Source organism: Moschus berezovskii, chromosome 25 (genome assembly GCF_049115385.1).
Source record: "Moschus berezovskii isolate FMDL1 chromosome 25, NW_MosBer_1.0, whole genome shotgun sequence".
NCBI lineage: Eukaryota > Metazoa > Chordata > Mammalia > Artiodactyla > Moschidae > Moschus > Moschus berezovskii.
The window spans coordinates 2,193,523-2,212,945 of record NC_142484.1 but is presented as its reverse complement, the minus strand read 5'-3'; the positions used below and the strand labels follow the sequence as shown (position 1 = coordinate 2,212,945).

At 49.2% G+C, this 19,423-nt stretch overlaps 1 protein-coding gene across 6 annotated transcripts in view; it reads right to left on the bottom strand.

Moving 5' to 3' along the window:
- Positions 1-19,423, bottom strand: part of KCNQ1 (potassium voltage-gated channel subfamily Q member 1) — a 376,265-nt gene that overhangs the window by 247,463 nt on the left and 109,379 nt on the right. For all 6 annotated transcript variants that reach the window (XM_055415250.2, XM_055415251.2, XM_088832131.1 and 3 more), the window contains exon 10: positions 19,011-19,155. In XM_055415250.2, coding sequence (XP_055271225.2) covers positions 19,011-19,155 — 145 coding nt within the window. The remainder of the gene's footprint in view (positions 1-19,010; positions 19,156-19,423) is intronic.

Below are 19,423 nucleotides of genomic sequence, written 5' to 3'. Positions count from 1 at the left end.
TATGACCAACCTAGATAGCATATTAAAAAGCAGAGACATTACTTTGCCAACAAAGGTCCGTCTAGTCAAGGCTATGGTTTTTCCCGTGGTCATGTATGGATGTGAGAGTTGGACTGTGAAGAAAGCTGATCGCCGAAGAATTGATGCTTTTGAACTGTGGTGCTGGAGAAGACTCTTGAGAGTCCCTTGGACTGCAAGGAGATCCAACCAGTCCATCCTAAAGGAGATCAATCCTGGGTGTTCATTGGAAGGACTGATGCTGAAGCTGAAACTCCAATACTTTGGCCACCTCATGCGAAGAGTTGACTCACTGGAAAAGACTCTGATGCTGGGAGGGATTGGGGGTGGGAGGAGACGGGGACGACAGAGAATGGGATGGCTGGATGGCATCACTGACTCGATGGACATGAGTTTGAGTGAACTCCAGGAGTTGGTGATGGACAGGGAGGCCTGGCGTGCTGTGATTCATGGGGTCGCGGAGAGTCGGACACGACTGAGCGACTGAACTGAACTGAAAGAGACAATGGTCAGATAGCATCACCGACTCGGTGGACATGAACTGGAGCAAACGCTGGGCGACAGTGGAGGACAGGGAAGCCTGGCACGCTGCAGGTCATGGGGTCACAAAGAGTCCGACATGACTTAGAGACTGAGCAGCCAACCACAAAGAGACATGGACAAGGGTCCTGGATCCTGCCTTGGAGGGAAAAAAGAGCTATTGATACCAAGGACGTTGTCACGTCCTCTGACAAAGCCAGGAGACAGATGGTCACTGGGTAAGGACTGGATCAACCTTTCATTGCAGGGTTTGATGACCATGCTAGAGCTTAAACAGCGGTCATCTTTGTTCTTTCAGAAATACACAGCACAGTGTTTAGGGGCATGTGGGTACAGACTGTGCAGCCTACTCTCAGACAGTTCAGGAAAAAATGTGATGTGAGTATGCATACGGAAAGGGGGCCCTAATGGTCCAGTAAGTGGGCACGATGCTAGCAGTCAGTGAATTGCATCTCTGTCAAGGGTCTGTGTGTGTTTTCCATCTCATTGTTAATCTTACAGTTTTTCTGTAATTAAAAATCACTTCCAAATAAACAATTGAAAAAAAAAGCAACCCAAACTCTGAGGCATCCCAGTGGTTCTCACTGTGCGGTTTTGCGCACCCCCTCCCCCCCGGGCATTTAGCAAGATCTAGACATTCTAGTTGTCATAACTTAGGGAGGCTGCTAAACATCCCACGTTAGCCCCCCCTCCACGAAAAATGATCAGCTCCAAGTTCCAACAGTGCCTCGACAGAGAAACCCTGCCCCACTCGGCTGACGAGTTGGAAGATTGCGCTGCCATTGATGGCTGGCAGGTGTCGAAGTGCCCTTGAGGAGGGTGGCCTGGCAGTACCCTCTGAAATGAGACATACCCAACAATACCTCTGTCACGGGCCAAGTCGTGTGCCCAGATTTCAGATGCTGAAGCTCTGAAAGTCAGCATCTTAGAATGTGACCATATTTGGAGACAAGGCCTTTAAGGAGGCGATAAAGTTAAATGAGGCTGTTAAATGAGGTGATTAAATTAAATGAGACTGGTGTCCTTATAAGAAGTTTGGACATACAGACACCAGGGACACGCACACACAGAGGAAAGAACTCGCAAGGACATGGCAAGGATGCAGCCGCCTCCAAGGTCAAGGTACCAAAGAGAAAGCAACCCTACTGACCCCTTGACTTTTAGCTTCCAGCCTCCGGGACACTCAAACTTCTGTTGCTTCAGCCATCTAGTCTGTCATGGTTTGTTATGGCAGTCTCAGAAAACTAACACATCCTGGACATTATCATGGATAGTAGCCCTCCCTTATTCGCCAGGGACACCTTCTAAGATCCCCAGTGGATGCTTGAAACTGAGGGTCGTACCAAGCCCTGTATGTGTTCTCTTATACACATATAGCCTAAAGTTTATGTATATATAATTGAACTATAGTTGGTTTATAGTATTGTGTTAGTTTCAGGCATACAGCAAAGTGATTCAGTCATACACTGAATATACAAATCCATTATGTACAAATATAAATTTACAAAGTTTTACAAATTTGCAAATATAAATGTACAAGTTATATACAAATATAAAACATCTTTGCTTTCTTTTTCAGATTCTTTCTCCATTATAAGTCACTGTAAGATATTGCGTCTCGTTCCCTGTGCTATGCAGTAAATCCTGCTTTATTTCATATACAGCAATGCGTTAACCCCACACTCCTCATTTGCGTCTCCTCCTTTTCCCCCTTGGTAACCATAAGTCTGTTTTCTGTGTGTGTGAGTCCTGTTTCTATTTTGTAAATAAGTTGGTTTGTGTCATTTTCTAGATTCCACGCATAAGTGATACAGTGTGTGTCTCTCTCTGAGCCGCTTCACTGAGCGTGATAATCTCTGGGTTCACCCGTGTTGCTGCAAACAGCGTTATTTCTTTTTAAGGCTTTGCAATATTGCATCATGTATACATTCCACGTCTTTATCTACTCATATATTGATGGATGCTTCGCTTTCTTCCATATCCTGGCTGTTGTAAATGGTGTTGCAATGAACATTGGGGTGCATGTATCTTTTCAAATTATGGTTTTCTCTGGATATATGCCCAGGAGGGGGATTACTGAATCATAGGCTAACTCTATTTTTAGTTTTTTACTAAGGAATCTCTGTACTAAATATAATAAATCTTATATTTAAGTTATAGGATAATTTAGGTTAACTTTGAATGTGTAAATAAAGCACAGTAAGACATCAACAATAATATAGAATAGCAATGTACTGTAATGAAAGTTATGTGAATGTGGTCTCTCTCAAAATATTTTGTTTTACAAATGTAACGCCTTTTCCATCTTAAGCACATACCACGCACCGTGACTGTAACTTGCAGTTTGAGGTGTGACAGCAAAATTAGCACAAAATTTTTTCTCCTTCATTCTTTCACGGATAGAAGATTTGTTCTTAGCACAGAGCTTAGCAGTCTCAGCATACAATTTTTGTTTCTTTCCTTAAAAAGTTGAAAACTTTCACCTTTTTGCTTAAAGGAGACACTTTATGGTTTTTCTCTGGGACACCAAACTGCCAGCATCACTCCTTTTGCTTTGGGGAGCCACTGTGAAATAAAACAAGGGTCACCTGACAACTACACGGAGGTCAATCTGGTAACCAAGATAGCAAGTCACTAAAGGGCAGGACGGGGTGATTCATACCCTGGGCGGGGGCAGAACGGGGCAGTACGAGACTTCATCGTGCTTCTTAGACTGGCACACAGTCTCATGGATAGCTTATTTCTGGAAATTTCCATTTAATGTTTTTGGACCGGGGTTGACCACGGGTAACCATGGGTAACTGGGACTGTGGGATGCAAAACCACAGATGATAGGGCGGCTGTGCTCACGTGCAGGGAAGTGGGACTGAAGGGAAGTTTTTAGAAAATCTGCCAAAACCTGATGCAGAATGGATTCTCAGCAATCGGGAGCACTGTATGCATGTACATACCAAGAGGAATAAAGGAGAGACCTAAATGTTACTTTTTACTTATGGGCTGTGTGGCAGGTGGGATCTTACTTCCCGGACTGGGGATCGAACCCACGTCCCCCTGCATCAGAAGCATGGAATCCTAACCACTGGGCCACCAGGGGAGTCCTAAGGTCTAAATTTTAGAATGAAGTGTTCTAGCATCCTTGGATGGAGAAGGCAATGGCAAGCCACTCCAGTACTCTTGCCTAGAAAATCGCATGGACAGAAGAACCTGGTGGGCTGCAGTCCATGGGGTCGCTAATAGTCGGACACAACTGAGCGACTTCACTTTCACACATTGGAGAAGGAAATGGCAACCCACTCCAGTGTTCTTGCCTGGAGAATCCCAGGGATGGCAGAGCCTGATAGGCTGCCGTCTATGGGGTTGCACAGAGTCGGACATGACTGAATCGACTTAGCAGCAGCAGCAGCCGCAGCCTTGGAGGGAGTCTTATCATGTTACTGAGTGGGAAAGACAAGATACAGAAAAGCATATATGATACAGTCCCATGTGTTTGGAAATCCACAATAAACCCCTTTTAAGTCATGCATACTTAGTTCATTGGATATCACGAGCCCTGGGAAAAACCCGAGAATAAATCTTAGATTGTTAACATCCGTCATAGAAGTAAGGTAACCAAGCAAGCATAAAGTAAGGACTGCAGAAAACATGCGTTAAAGGAGACAAAACCAGTCCACCCTAAAGGAAATCAACCCTGAACATTCGTTCAAAGGACTGATGCTGAAGCTGAAACTCCAGTACTGTGGCCACCTGATGAGAAGAGCCGACACAATGGAAAAGACCCTGATTCTGGAAAGATTGAGGGCAGGCGGAGAAGGGGGCGACAGAGGATGAGATTGGTTGGCATCACCAACTCAGTGGACAAGAGTCTGAGCAAACTCTGGGAGACAGTGAAGGACAGGGAAGCCTGGCGCGTTGCAGTCCTTGGGGTCCCAAAGAGACATGACTTGGCGACTGAACAGCAGTACATAGCTGTAGAGTTACAGGTGTGTTATAAAGTAATAAAACCGAGAAAGCGGAAAGAAAAGAGATTGGCCCTGGGATGCGTGGCGTGAGGAGCTGAGTGGAAGGCAGGGAAGGGGGACTTGGAGCAGAGGCCAGAGACACCAGCCCGCTGGCTCCGTGCTGGCCCTGGGGGCAGCTGTGTGTCTCTGCACACTTGGTCGTCACAGCGCTCCTGGGTACAGCCCTGCTAGGGCCCTGAGTCCATGGATACAGAGACTAAGCACAGAGAAGGCGGCAGCTGAGCTGGGCTTTGGCCCAGGAAGGCCGGCTCTCAGGCTGTGCTCCCACCACCCTGTGAATCTGCCACTTGACTTTTGAAAACGCAGTTGTGAAGGAAGGATTTACCGTTCCAGAATTTGGCAAATGTGTTAAAATTAAGAAATAAAAATAAGGAAGGTTGGAGCAGATCTGAATGACACAATGAGTGAGTATATACGTACGTGTCTGTGTATGTGTGGGAGAAGGCGATGGCACCCCACTCCAGTCCTCTTGCCTGGAAAATCCCATGGACGGAGGAGCCTGGTGGGCTGCAGTCCATGGGGTCACTAAGAGTCGGACACGACCGAGCGACTTCACTTTCACTTCTCACTTTTGTGCACTGGAGAAGGAAATGGCAACCCACTCCAGTACTTTTGCCTGGAGAATCCCAGGGACAGAAGAGCCTGGTGGGCTGCAGTCCACGGGGTCACTAAGAGTCGGACACGACTGAAGCGACTTAGCAGCAGCAGCAGCTGTGTATGTATGTGTGTATGTGGCATTATCCATCTCTGTGTGCACTTTATTTGTGTGTACAAATAAAGTCATGTCCTACAAATAGAAAATGTACTTTCTTAACTTAGGTCCATGGGACACTTACAAAAGCAATGATCTTATTTTTGTACTTGGACAGAAAGAAAATCTTCATGAAAAAAAGTAAAGATTTCACAGGCCACATCCTCTCACCGTAAGCCTGGTTAAAATGGAAATAAATAACAGTAATAAAAAATGTACTGCTTAAAAATTAAGAAAACATTTCTTAAAAGAACTCTAGATTAAAGAGAAAGTCAAAACATAAAAACTACCAAGAAAGCAATGAAAAGGAACGTATTTCACAGTAAGATCTATGTGCCATAACTAATGCTGTAATCAGAGGAAAATTTATAACCTTTAAAATGCTTTTTAAAAGAAAGACTAATTAACCATACTGTTACTCCCAATTAAGTTAAACATTAATAAGGTTAACCAGGAAGGGGGAATTAATAGACATAAAAGCCCAAACTGGTGAAGTAGAAAGCAAAAATAGCAAAAAAAAGGTAGCTTTCTGATAATGAGTATAATAAATAAGATAGATGACTCGCATGAATTTGATGAAGGAAAAAGGACAAAACTATAAAAGCTCAGGCAAGGGGAAAGAGATGAGAGATACAGAAGACATAAAATCACTAAAAGAGACAAATAGTTGTTACCAAGTGGCAGCATAAATCCTTGAGGAGTTAAACAGCAATGAATAAATTACCCTAAAAGTTGCAGTAAATTTATTTAGAACAAATTACCATAAAACAGACTAGGAGGAGACTAAAGATCCTTAAAACATGGCTTTACAAACAGATAGTTTTACAACTAAATTCCAATATTCAACCTTTAAAGAGAAGATAATTGCAAAGTTCTTCCAACTGTGCCAGAACACAGAAAAAGGTAGACGGAGTTCCCTTTTGTAAAACATCATATTTACACACACTTGATGGCAGGTTTTCTGCTCTTCTGAACCTGAGTCCCTTTCATTTCTGGAGTCAGATGTCAGGGAGGTCTCTCGTCAGGACTGAGAATACGGTTTCATGGTTTCAGTGGGTTTTTAACAGACACACGACACGTTCTTTAAGCAGACCTCAACCAACAGGTAGGTCTGTGATTTGCTATCTTTTGCTGTTTAACAATTGCAGAAATCAGAATCGTGAAAATGGATCATTTTGTAAATGTGTAATATCAGTGTAGAATAAGATTCTGTAAGGGTTTTGAAGGGTATAAACGTTTTTCATTTTCACTGAAATTATCTTGGCTCCATAGAGGTTGTAGCAACTTAGCCTTCCAACATCAATGACTGAGGTGGAGGCTGTCCCTGTACATTCACCCATAAAGTATTATCAACTCTTTGATGTTTAATAATCAGAGAAGCTAAAATTTTCATTGCTGCTTTCATTTGCATCTCCTGTATTGTAACTGAGGTTCTCAGCATCTTTTCATCATTAAGAATTACTGGTATTTTCTTTTCTGAGAACTGTTTTTGTATCTTTTGTCTTCATGATTTACAAGTGCTTCTTAATATATAGATGAAATGAGCCCTATGTTTACGATATGAGTGGTAACTATTTTCCTCAAGATCTAATTTTTAAAAATTATTTTTGGGGACTTCACTGGTGGTCTAGTGGTTAAGAATCTGCCTTACAGGACAGGAGACATAGGCTTGATCCTTGGTCAGGGACCTAAAAGAAGCAGAAGAGATTCAGAAGAGGTGGCGTGAATACACAGAAAAGCTGTACAAAATAGGTCTTAATAACCCAGATAACCACGATGGTGTGGTCACTCACCTAGAGCCAGACATCCTGGAATGCAAAGTCAAGTGGGCCTTAGGAAGCATCACTATAAACAAAGCTAGTGGGGGGTGATGGAATTCCTAAAAGATGATGCTTTTAAAGTGCTGCACTCAATATGTCAGCAAATTTGGAAAACTCAGCAGTGACCACAGGACTGGAAAAGGTCAGTTTTCATTTCAGTCCTGAAAAGGGGCAATGCCAAAGAATGTTCCAACTACCATACAATTGCACTAATTTCACATGTTAGCAAGGTCATGCTCAAAATACTCAAGGCTTCAGCATTATGTGAACCGAGAGCTTCCAGATGTACAAGCTGCATTTAGAAAAGGCAGAAGAATCAGAGATCAAATTGCCAACATTTGTTGCATCACAGAGAAAGCAAGGGAATTCCAGAAAAACATCTGTTTCGTTGACTATGCAAAAGCCTTTGACAAAATGGATCACGACAAACTGAAACATTCTTAAAGAGATGAGAATACCAGATCACCTTATCTGTTTCCTGAGAAACCTGTATGCAGGTCGAGAAGAAACAGAACTGTACATGGAACAACGGGCAGATTGAGACCTGGGAAAGGAGCGTGACAAGGCCGTATCTGGTCACCCTGCTTATTTAACTTATATGCAGAGTGCACCATGTGAAAGGCTGAGCTGGCTGGATCATGAGCTGAAATCAAGACTGCTGGGAGAGACAGCCGCAACCACAGATACACGGAGGTTACCACCCTTCTGGCAGAGAATGAACCGAAGAGCCTCTTGATGAGGGTGAAAGAGGAGTGAGAGAAACCTGGCTGAAAACTCAACATTCTAAAAACAAAGATCATGGCATCTGGTCCCATCACTTCATGGCAAATAGGAGAAAAAGTGGAAGCAGTGATAGACTTCATTTTCTTGGACTCCAGCCAGAATCATGGTGGATGGTGACTGCAGCCTTGAAATAAAAAGACATTTGCTCCTTGGAAGGAAAGCTATGACTAACATAGACAGCATATTAAAAAGCAGAGACATCACTTTGCTGACAAAGGTCTGTCTAGTCAAAGCTACGGTTTTCCCAGTAGTCATGTATAGATGTGAGAGTTGGACCATAAAAAAGGTTGAGCACCAAAGAATTGATGCTTTCGAATTGTGTGTTGGAAAATTGTGTGTTGAGAATCTCTTGGACTGCAAGGAGGCCAGACCAGTCCATCCTAAAGGAAATCAACCCTGAATATTCATTGGAAGGACTGATGCTGAAGCTGAAAATTGGTACTTTGGCCCTGTGATGCGAAGAGCCAACTTATTGGAAAAAGACCCTGATGCTGGGAAAAAATGAGGACAGGAGGAGAAGGGGACAACAGAGGATGAGATGGTTGGATGGCATCAGACTCAATGGACATGAATTTGAGTAACCTCCAAGAAATAGTGAAGGACAGGGGAGCCTGGTGTGCTGCAGTTCATGGGGTTGCAAAGAGGCAGACGCTACCGAGCAACTGAGCAACAATATGGAGCTAAGACCCCAGCGTGGCGGAGCTGTGACTACTGAGCCGTGGGCTGCAACTGAGACCCGAAATAGCCAAATAAATAATTTTTAAAATTACTTTTGGTATTTTTCTGCTAAGACAAGTATATTTTCTGTTTTTTCATTAAAGTATAATTGACATACAATAAACTGCACGTTTAATGTATACAATTTAGGAACTTTTGACATATGATGAAACCACTGCAATAATCAGTGTGCTGAACACACTCATCACCCTCCAAAGCTGCCTTGTACCCTCCTCCTCCCAACAAGGCCCCCATTCCCCCCACCCCACCCCAGAGTAACCATGGATCTTTTTGTCACACTAGATTTGTCTGCGTTTTCTAGAGTTTTATATAAATTTAAGACAGTACGTGCTCTTTTCTGGTCTGGCTTATTTTACTCATCATTATTTTGATGTTCATCTAGGCTGTTACTTCTTATTTTTGAGTCATATTCCACAGTGTGGATATTCTAAAACTTACATTATCCAAATGTTGATGGGCTGTGCGCTGTTTTCCATGTTTCATAAAACAGCTATGAACATTCAATGTATAAGAGCCAGCTTGTGCATCTGCTCTTATTTCTCCTGCACAAATACCTAGGAATAGAATGTCTGGATAACATGACGGGCCTGTATATCACGTTTTGGGAAATGGCCAAACTGTCTTCCAAAGCAGCTACACCATTTTTCATCTCACTAGGCGAGTATAAGATTTCTACCTCTCTACCAACATTTGGTACGGTCAGTTTTCTTAATTTGGCCAATATAGTAATGTGCAGTAGTATCTCATTGTGGTTTTAATTTGCATTTCCCTAATGGTTACTCAGATGGTAAAAAATCTGCCTGCAATGCAGGAGATCTGGGTTTGATCCCTGGGTCGGAAAGATACCCTGGAGGAGGAAATGGGTACCCACTCCAATACTCTTGCCAGGAGAATTCCATGGACAGAGGAGCCTGGCAGGCTACAGTCCATGAGGGTCGCAAGAGTCAAATAGGACTGAGCGACTAATAATTTCACTTTCAGTAATTTAATGGGGGCTTCCCAGGTGGCGCTAGTGGTAAAGAATCTGCCTGCCGATGCAGGAGACACAAGAGATGCAGGTTTGATCCCTGGGTTGGAAAGATCCCCTGGAGAAGGAAATGGCAAACTGCTCCAGTATTCTTGGGCTTCTCCGGTGGTTCAGACGATAAAGAATCCTCCTGCAATGCAGGAGATCTGGGTTCCATCCCTGGGTCAGGAAGATCCCCTGAAGGAGGGAATGGCAACCCCCTCCAGTATTCTTGCCTGGAGAATCCTGGGGATTCTCCTGGGGAAGATCCTGAGGAAGATCCCAGGATCGAGGAGCCTTGGTGGGCTACAGTCTGTGGGATCACAGAGCTGGACACGACTGTGTGACTAATAACCAGTGTTCTTGCCTGGGAAATCCCACAGACAGAGGAGCTGGGCAGTCCATAGGGTCTCAAAGAGTCGGATACATCTGAACGACTGAGCATGATAATGATGCTGAGTATCACTTTATATGCTTGCCTGTAAGTCTTCTTTGATGAAGTCTGTATTCAAAGCTTCTGCCCATTTTTATTTGTTGTCACTGAACAGTCATAGGGCTTCCCTGACAGCTCAGCTGGTAAAGAATCCGCCTGCAATGCAGGAGACCCTGGTTTGATCCCTGGGTTGGGAAGATCCACTGGAGAAGGGATAGGCTACCCACTCCAGTATTCTTGGGCTTTCCTTCTGACTCAGCTAGTAAAGAATCCGCCCACAATGTGGGAGACCTGGGTTTGATCCCTGGGTCGGGAAGATCCCCTGGAGAAGGGAAAGGCTGCCCACTCCAGTATCCTGGCCTGGAGAACCCCGTGGACTGTATAGTCCATGGGGTCACAAAGAGTCGGACACGACTGACTTTCACTTTCACCTCATACAGGCCGAAGTGTCCCTCGTATATTTTGGATACAGGCCTTTAATAGATGTATGGTTTGAAAGTACTTCCTCCCAATTTCTGGTGTGTCTTTTCATTCTCTTGTGTCTTTCAAAGCAAAGGTTGTAATTTTGTTAAGTTCAATTAATTTGTTCCAGGGCCTGGCTTTTGCTTTTGGTGTCATGTCTAAGAAATCTTTAACTCAGAGTCACAAAGATTTCTTTCCCCTGTGTTTTCTTCTATATTTTTAGACTTTACATTTAGGTCTATGACAATCTGTGAGTTAATTTCTATATATGAGATGAGATGTAGATCCAGGTTCATTTTTTTTGACGGATGCATGTCCTATTGTTCCAGCCTTGTTTGTTGGAATGACTCTCCTTTCTCTACCAAACCGCGCTTGAATCTTGGTCGAAAGTCAGCTGTCCATAGATGTGCAGGCTTCTCTGGGTCACCGAGGCTGTTCTGTTGGCCTATTTGCTTACCTTGATGCTAGCACACTGCTGGGGCAGCGCTCCAGCTTTCTTCATTTTCAAAGTTGTTTTTATGTTCCAGGTCACATGTGATGCATTTCCGTATGAATTTCAGAATCTGTTTTGTTAATTTCTGTAAAACTTACAGTGAGTTTGGAACTCTTGCCTAGTTTTTAATTTTCCAGAAAATGCTGTCTAGAATTGATTTTATTTTTTCTTAAATGTTTGGCAGGATTCAGCAGTAAAGCCACGTGGTCCTGGAGAATGTCCGGGGGGACGTTTTGAACTATAACTCTGATTTTATCAGCAGGCAGAGAACTCTTTGGGTTATCTATCTTGAGTAGTTTACATCTTTCAAGACAGTTTCCCATGTCATCTGAGTTGCTGAATTTAAAGACTGGTCCCTTATGATCCTTCTTATATCTGTAGAATCGGTACCAAATTTTGCAGTCCTGATACTTTGGGTATTCTCTCTTTTGCTCCAGATATTTCTGGGTAAAGGGTTATCAACTGTATTGATCTTCTTTTTAAAAAATCGTATTTTTGTTTCATTATATATGCATTTTTGTTTTTGTGTGTTTCATATGTTTTTGCTCTGAGCTTTATTATTTTCTATTATTTCTTATTATCTTCTGTTTATTTGGGATTGAGTTTGTTATTCTTCTGGTTTCTTGTGGTAGAAGCTGAGGCTGGCTGCACCCTGCTCTTTCTAGCGCACGTGTTGGTGCTCCCTTTAACAGAACCTGCATGTTTTGATACGCCGTACTTTTTTTTCCCATCAAGTTGAAAATATTTTCTAGTTTTCATTTGGATTTCTTCTCTGGCCCTGTGCTATGTGAAGCATGTTATTTAGGTTCCAAATATGTGAGGATTTTCCAGAGGTCTTCTTTTTATTGATTTTCAATTTAATTCTGCTGTGGTCAGAGGACATACTCTATGTGTCTCTGAATCACGTGAAATGGACTGGGACTCGTTCTGTGGGTCGGAACCTGGTTCTGTCTCAGTGAATGTTCTGTGTGCCCTGGAAACGGTACGTGCTCTGCTCCTGCTGGAAGGATTGTTCTGCAAGTGTTCACTGGGTCATCTTGGTTGAAAGTACTGTTCTGAGCTACACCCGATGGCTCAGCAGGTAAAGAGTTCTCCTGCAATGCAGGAGATTCAAGAAACATGGGTTCAGTCCCTGGATCGGGAAGATCCCCTCAAAGAGGAAGTGGCATTCCACCCCAGTATTCTTGCCTGAAAAATCCCATGGACAGAGGAGTCTGGCGGGCTACAGTCCATGGGGTCGCAAAGAGCTGGACATGACTGAGCACACACACGCATTTATCCTTACTGCTTTTCTGTCTCCTTGTTCTATCAACTTCTGAGATGGCTGTATTAAAATCTCCAGTTCTAATCCCGGATTTGTTTCTTTCGCCTTTCATATATGAGTCATTATTTTCTCCCTTTGGCTATTGGACTTAAAGTCATATTTAGATATATTGTACCATCATATGAATCAGTTCAGTTCAGTCACTCAGTCGTGTCCGACTCTTTGCGACCCCATGAACCACAGCACGCCAGGCCTCCCTGTCCATCACCAACTCCCGGAGTTCACTCAAACTCATGTCCATCGAGTCGGTGATGCCATCCAGCCATCTCATTCTCTGTCATCCCCGTCTCCTCCCACCCCCAATCCCTCCTAGCATCAGACTCTTTTCCGGTAAGTCAACTTGTCGCATGAGGTGGCCAAAGTATTGGGAGTTCCAGCTTTAGCATCAGTCCTTCCAATGAACACCCAGGATTGATCTCCTTTAGAATGGACTGGTTGGATTTCCTTGCAGTCCAAGGGACTCTCAAGAGTCTTCTCCAACACCACAGTTCAAAAGCATCAATTCTTCGGCGATCAGCTTTCTTCACAGTCCAACTCTCACATCCATACATGACCACGGGAAAAACCATAGCCTTGACTAGACGGACCTTTGTTGGCAAAGTAATGTCTCTGCTTTTTAATATGCTATCTAGGCTGGTCATAACTTTCCTTCCAAGGAGTAAGCATCTTTTAATTTCATGGCTGCAATCAGCATCCGCAGTGATTTTGGAGCCCCCAAAAATAAAGTCTGACACTGTTTCCACTGTTTTTCCATCTATTTCCCATGAAGTGATGGGACCAGATGCCATGATCTTCGTTTTCTGAATGTTGAGCTTCAAGCCAACCTTTTCACTCTCCTCTTTCACTTTCATCAAGAGGCCTTTGAATTCCTCTTCACTTTCTGCCATAAGGGTGGTGTCATCTGCATATCTGAGGTTATTGATATTTCTCCCGGCAATCTTGATTCCAGCTTGTGCTTCTTCCAGCCCAGCATTCCTCATGATGTACTCTGCATATAAGTTAAATAAGCAGGGTGACAATATACAACCTTGACGTACATCATCTTTAAATACTTTATAGATTATAGGATCTGATACAGAGTGTTTTTGTTCTTATTTTTCTAAATATTCTCTAATTGGGGATTTTATTTCTTCTTTGTTAGCATTTAAAAGTCAGCAACACCACCAGTCGAAACAGTAAAATGCTGAATCCAATTTCAGCAAAATCAGAAACACGTCAGGGAATCCTTGCCCACTGTATTTCCAAATCACACTGCAGACCCTTCCGAAGACAGAACATCAGGAACACGAAACCACTGGCATACACACGTGAGTGGACAGAGCAGAAAATCCCTTCTACAAGAATTTAACGTGATCCTTGGTAATGATCATATCAGAAGCGATAGAAATAGGAACGGCACTGGACAGGGCAGGTGGAACAGGTGTGTCTGTGCTTTCAAAGCGAGGAGACAAGACGTTTGTCTGGAGCGCAGCAGCTGCTGTCAGGCACTGAGACAACCAGGGCTTCTTTCTGGTCACTGTTCTCTTCTGTACATCTCACAGGTTCACAAGCAGCGTATGCCACATTTTTAATCAGAAAAAAAAGAAGGAAACTCGTGAAGTATGGGAGTGGACAGCTTTTGGTCATGAAGAGGTAGGCAGCGGTGAGGTGACCTTTGGGCAAAGGGGTCCTGGTGGAAAAGCCTGGCTGTGGTGCAGACGGGGTGCCGCCCAGGGGGCAGAGCGGGCAGACGCATCAGGGCCAGGTTCTCGCGAGACACCCGGGGCATCCGGACGACAGCCCGAGGGGACGGGGATCCCGGGGCGCTGAGCGGGCCTGAGGCAGGCACCCTTGGTAAGCTGCTCACTGGCTGCCCAGGGCAGACGGCAGAGGGGAAGGCAGTGAGGAAGAGAACGCGAGTCAGTCCTGGCGAAGCCCTGGGGCTGAGGGGAGGGGCCAGGGATGAGCAGCTCGGAAGAGGGCCAACGAGAAGGCTCTGGCCTGGAGGTGAGGACATGCCCGCAGGCCCATCCGGACCCCGACACCTACTGGAGGGGCCGCAGGCCCATCCGGACCCCCATGCCTACTGGAGGAGCCACAGGCCCAACCGGACCCCCATGCCTACTGGAGGGGCCACAGGCCCATCCGGACCCCCATGCCTACTGGAGGGGCCACAGGCCCATCCGGACCCCCATGCCTACTGGAGGGGCCACAGGCCCATCCGGACCCCCATGCCTACTGGAGGGGCCGCAGGCCCCGGCTTGCAAGACCTCGTAGGACCACTTCCGTGTTACCGTGGGGCCGCGTGAGTGAAGTGTGGTGAACGGAGCCAGGGGAACGCCACACCCTCAGACCAGGCCAGGCAGGTGGATGCCAGGAGGGTACCTGGAGCCCATTCAGTCCTGAACACGGCAGCTTAGACCCAGGTGAGACCCAGGTGAGACCCAGGCGGCTCGCAGGCCAGGAAGCTATAGAAGGAGCACCTTGTTCTCACAGCCGTGCTGGTTCCCAGGCCACCGGCTTCAGGGTAACCGGGGGCTTGTTACCATCACACATCCCTGGCCTGCCCAGAGCACTGTGACTCAGTATCTGAGGCGTGGGTCTCCCAAGTCTGTGTTAAAAGTAGAATTCAAGGGGCCCACAGAGAAGTCCCAACCTGGAGCATCCCCTCCCTGTCTCATCAGGGGCAGCTCTGTCCGTCACCAAGAGGAGCACTTCCGTGTCTGGCAAGAAGAGTGACAGCGTCTCTGCAAGTCCTGGAACAGAGCAAACTTCCTGCGGGGACCACGGAGCTCACCTGGCACCAGGGACATTTCCTCCCCGTGGAGAGGGCACACAGGTGGCTCTGGCTCTGACCCACAGGCTGCCCGGGTCGCCCACCTGAGCAGACACAGTACGGCCCCCCCGAGGGAAGAGGCAGCCCCTGAAGTCATGTGACGCGGGAACTGGCAGCTGAGGCTTGGCATCGAAAAGATGAGCCAAGAGCAGAAGAGCGGACGCAGACAAAGCCGCAAAGCCTGAGCAAAGCCTCGCCCTGGCAGCAGCGGGGACGGCAGCCATCTGCCGCGGGCTGTCTTCTAGACTGCAAGCGGTGTGCGTGCTCAGACTCGCTCTTACAGGGCCTGTGACACAGGCTGTCTGGGAAACTGCACACCAACCGCACACAGGTCCTGCTGTGGTTCACAGGGTTGCCTCTCCAGAGCAGTGTCCCCTCAACCAGAGACCAGAGGAGCCCACCGATACAAAACGTCCACAGTTGCCGCCTCGGCCCACAGCCCCACGAGGAGGCGAGCATCAGAGAGGCCACTGCGAACAGAATCGGGCTCTTCCGTGAGCGCAGGTGATGATGTTCCAGGATGGATAGGGTGGGATCAGCACATTCAAGGGGCTCAAAGCTGTGACGTCACACATGAGGAAGACACAGGATGCTAAGACCAAGCAGATGAGACCCTCACATGAGGACACACAGGAGAGAAAGAACAGGTGGAAACCGAGACACGGGTGAGGAGCTAGGAGACCAGGCAGCCGGCACTGAGGGCGCAGTGCCGCGGCAGAGACGGGTGGCACGAGAGACAGCGAGGACCGCTGCCCGGGAGGGTCACGCAGACGCTTCCAGGAGAGACCAGAGCAGCCAGGGCAGGCGGCCGTGTGTGACACGGCAGGGCCGATCTCCCCCTTGATGAAAGACACAAACCCTCAGAGTCCGGGGTCACAGCACCTCGTCGTGAAACTGCAGACCACCAAAGCCAAAGAGAAGGGGTTAAAGGTCATCAGAAGAGAGGAAGGGTCACCTACAGAAGACGGTCAGCTCAAGAGGGCACGCCAGCTGGGAGCTGGCGGTGGACTCCAGCCTGTCCAGAGAAAACGCAGATCTCTCAAACCCCACAGTGGAGAAGAATGTGACAAAGAGATTACACATATATATAACGGACTCACCTTGCTCTATGCCTGGTACATTACACAGCAACTATATTTCAATTTTAAAGTTTTTTAAAAAAGAAATACAAATCTCAACCTGTATTGTTATAGCAAGCCAGGCCATGGTTCAAGAGCAGAAGTAAAATAGAGAAATTTTAGACAAACAGAGACTGCGTAGGCCATCAACAGACGGCCCCGGAAGAGAGCACTGGCTTCAGGAAGAAGGGACTAAACTCTGGCTGAGACACAGAACCGGCTAATCTGCCAGCAAACACGAGCCCCCACTGTCAACAATGAGCCGTTAATGCCGAGGGCAGTCCACAGAGTCAAAACGCAAACACGGGCACAGCGGGCCGCAAACCAGGAGGCTGCCGGCGTGAGAACCCGTCCAGCCCGCTGCTCGCTGCTGAGGGAGTTGGAGGCGCAGGAGGCAGGCAGTGGGCTGCGGTCGGTACCGGGAGGCTGGGCCGGGGGGCTCACTCAGCCTCCACGCGCAGGAAGGCAAGAGGCTGGACTTGGCGGGTGGGAGATGGCGTGAGTGGGAGCCGCAAACCCCCAGAGCAGGCGAGGCCTCTGTGCATCGCCATGGTCCTTCTGCAGAGAGGGCACGCGGGCTCCCGCCCCTCCTTCTGTGAACTTCTCTGTCTGAAGCCCTTGTGATGGCAGCAGACGGCTCTGTTTACCAGGGGACCTCATGCTGCCCCCAACTCCGCCGATACCCGGGGAACCCCCTAGGTCACAGGTCCCCCCTTCAACTGGTTTCTGCCTCCTGTCCCACTGCCCCCACCGTGACACCATCACTGCCGGCTTCCAGCTGACCTGCCACCGAGTCCTACCCATGGGTGCTGACCAAGTCCTGCTCACCGCTCCACAGGCGCCACCCCAGGAAACCCCACAGGGCACAGGGCTGACTGTGGCCACTCCTGCTCCGTGGCCTTCTGCCATCTGGCCCGTCCAACACCTGCTGGCTCTGGTCATGACTCAGGCCCAGGGCCACCGGCCTGGTCAAGATCACAGATGGAAAGAACCCTCGCACATGTGGGAGCCCCGCAGGAAGGAGGCAGGGGAACCATGGGAAGCCGCGTCCACGTTGCTGCAGAGGAACAGCCAGCCCCTGAACACCTCTGTCCAAGATGGCCCTGCTGCTTGCCAGGCCCTTCCTCGACCCTGCAGATGGGGCAACCGCCCGGGGATTAGAGCAGATTCAACAGGCCTCTGAGACCCACAGAGCCTCTGTGCCCGGGACCTGGGGTCCCAGAGTCACAGGACAGGAGCCCAGAGCAGCCGCCAGCCCGAGACAGAGAGCCCTGCCTGCGGCGGGGAGAGGCGTGCAGGTGGACGCTCCGAGGGCGGCACGGCGGGCAGGTAACGCCCTGGGCGGGCGGGCACCGTGGGCAGGGCTGGGGGTCCGTGCAGCGGGCAGGCTCTGTGTGTGGAGCGGACAGGTTCAGTTCAAGTCGGGGTCCGGCGTGGGAGTGGGGTGCAGCCTAGCGGGTGGTGCCCCGTGTTGGGAGTGGGGCTGTGGGCCTGTCCCTGTGCCAGTGTCTACCCCGGAGGCGCACCCCTGCTCCCACCCAGGGCTCCCGAGAGCCGCTGGGCAGGTGCGTCAGGGACCCCTCAGGTGGGGGCGTTCTGCATCCCCGGAGCCTGGCTGACAGCTCAGGCTCCAGAAGTCTGGTGGCTCTGAGATGGGCAGACTTATCTCGTTGGCAGGGAAGGAGCAAGCCCTCCATGCGGGGCCGTTCCACAGAAAGCGCCCGACTGCCGCCCTGGTCCCTCATTAACATTCCGCAGGCAGCGTGGAGGGCTCCACAGCACCGCACGGGCTGAATGGACGCATGTTTCGGGGGCTCCACGTTCAGCCAACAGCGAGCGTGGCTCCGCCCCACGCTGACCTGAGCATTAGCATTCGCAGAAAGCCCCCATCTGCGTGGTGACAATGGTCCTGCCCCAGATCCGGACGGCGGGCACAATCGTTCTTTGTGCCCACGGCAGCGGGCAGGCGGGTGGCGCGTCCCAGCGGCCCGACAGTATGTGAGGAGACCCTGGGCACCGAGGCTGGGTCTTGCACACCCAGCTTCCCAAAGAGGATGCCCACAGGCAGCCTCAGGAGTGCAGAGGGGCCATGGCTCCTCCCAGAGCACCCCTGCCTTCCGCGGGCCATGCCCAGACACAGAGGACGCGTCACAGGTCAGCCACCCACAAACCCAGCGGACGGGGCGCCAGGCACCCGCCAGCACCACACGGGCTCAGCCCCCTTGGCCACGCTTGAGACAGCGGCACCGTCCTCAGCCCCTGACACACTGGCACACCCTGGTGCTGGCTGGAACCCTGGGGTCCCGGGGAGAGGGGAGAGGTGGACGCGGAGGAGACAGAGCGGAGGTGCAGAGCCGAGCAGGGCCCGCTGAGGGCACACACGGGCCGGCTGAGGACCCCCACCCACTCGTCCGTGGGCCCCTCCTCTCCACCAGGCCTGCGCGCCAGGCGTGTTGCACGGCCGAGGCAGGGCCTGGCTCCCAGAAACCCAGAGCCCAGGACAGAACAGGGCAGGACTTCCATGAGCGACGGGGCCCACTCTGATGGACAGACGTGGCAACACCAGCTGTCCCCAGGACGAGAGCGACTGGTCGGGGGACGCGAGGCCGTCCTGACCCCACGAGGCCCCAGCAGCCCTGCTCAGAGCTGAGGGTGGCCGCCCCACCCCACCGCGAGTGGGGGCTCCTCACCAGCACCGTCGTAGCCGTCTACGGAGAAGGACTCGGGCCTGCGGTCCTCCGACACGGGCTCGCAGGTGATGTGGGGGACCGCCAGTGCCTTCTCGCCCGGGTTCACCCCGTTGTCCTTGTCCAGTTTGAACTTTTTCTTCTTTACCTAGAAAACCAGATGACAGGAAGTGGTCAGGTCCTGGGCATCCCCTGCTGGGGCCCTCTGCTGACCCCTGACCACCAGTGGCAACCCCCTCGGGGCACCTGCCAGGGCCAGGCTCCAGGACCCTCGCACACTGGCAGGGGGGGCTGCAGTGTGGGGTGCAGCCAGCGGTCCCCTGGGAGCTAACAGCCTCGGGGGCAGACGGACAGAAAGTAGCAAACAGCGAGCAGACAGGAACGCCCCAGGGCAGGGGACATGCCTGCTGTGGCTG